General features: G+C 57.5%; 1 protein-coding gene across 1 annotated transcript in view; it reads left to right on the forward strand.

The window, feature by feature from the left end:
- The window catches only part of SLIT1 (slit homolog 1 (Drosophila)), a gene marked incomplete at both ends in the record, with an annotated part of 11,389 nt that overhangs the window by 1,740 nt on the left and 9,343 nt on the right, over positions 1-306 (forward strand). The window contains 1 exon segment of the mRNA XM_010288958.1: positions 3-49. Coding sequence (XP_010287260.1) covers positions 3-49 — 47 coding nt within the window.

Here is a 306-nt window from a genome sequence, read left to right on the forward strand (position 1 = left end):
AGGGGCGGACGGCCATCCCTGCCAACCTGCCCGAGACCATGACGGAGATGTGAGTACCCCCCGTGCTGTCACTGCTGGGCTCTGGGTGGCTCGAGGTAGTGGGGACATGGGGGCAAAGCCCTACAGCTCAGCCACCCCATGGGACAGCAGGCCTTACCTTTCTCCCATGCTGCCTGGATTTAGCCCTGGGTTGAGCTGCATTAAAAATGTAAATAGAGAAATAATCTCCTTAGGGGAATCCAATTATGGAGCAAAGCCCCCACCAGGATGGTGTACAGAGCAAATGGGAGGCAGCAGGCACCCCCA

The sequence above is a fragment of the Phaethon lepturus genome, unplaced genomic scaffold (assembly GCF_000687285.1).
Source record: "Phaethon lepturus isolate BGI_N335 unplaced genomic scaffold, ASM68728v1 scaffold26810, whole genome shotgun sequence".
NCBI lineage: Eukaryota > Metazoa > Chordata > Aves > Phaethontiformes > Phaethontidae > Phaethon > Phaethon lepturus.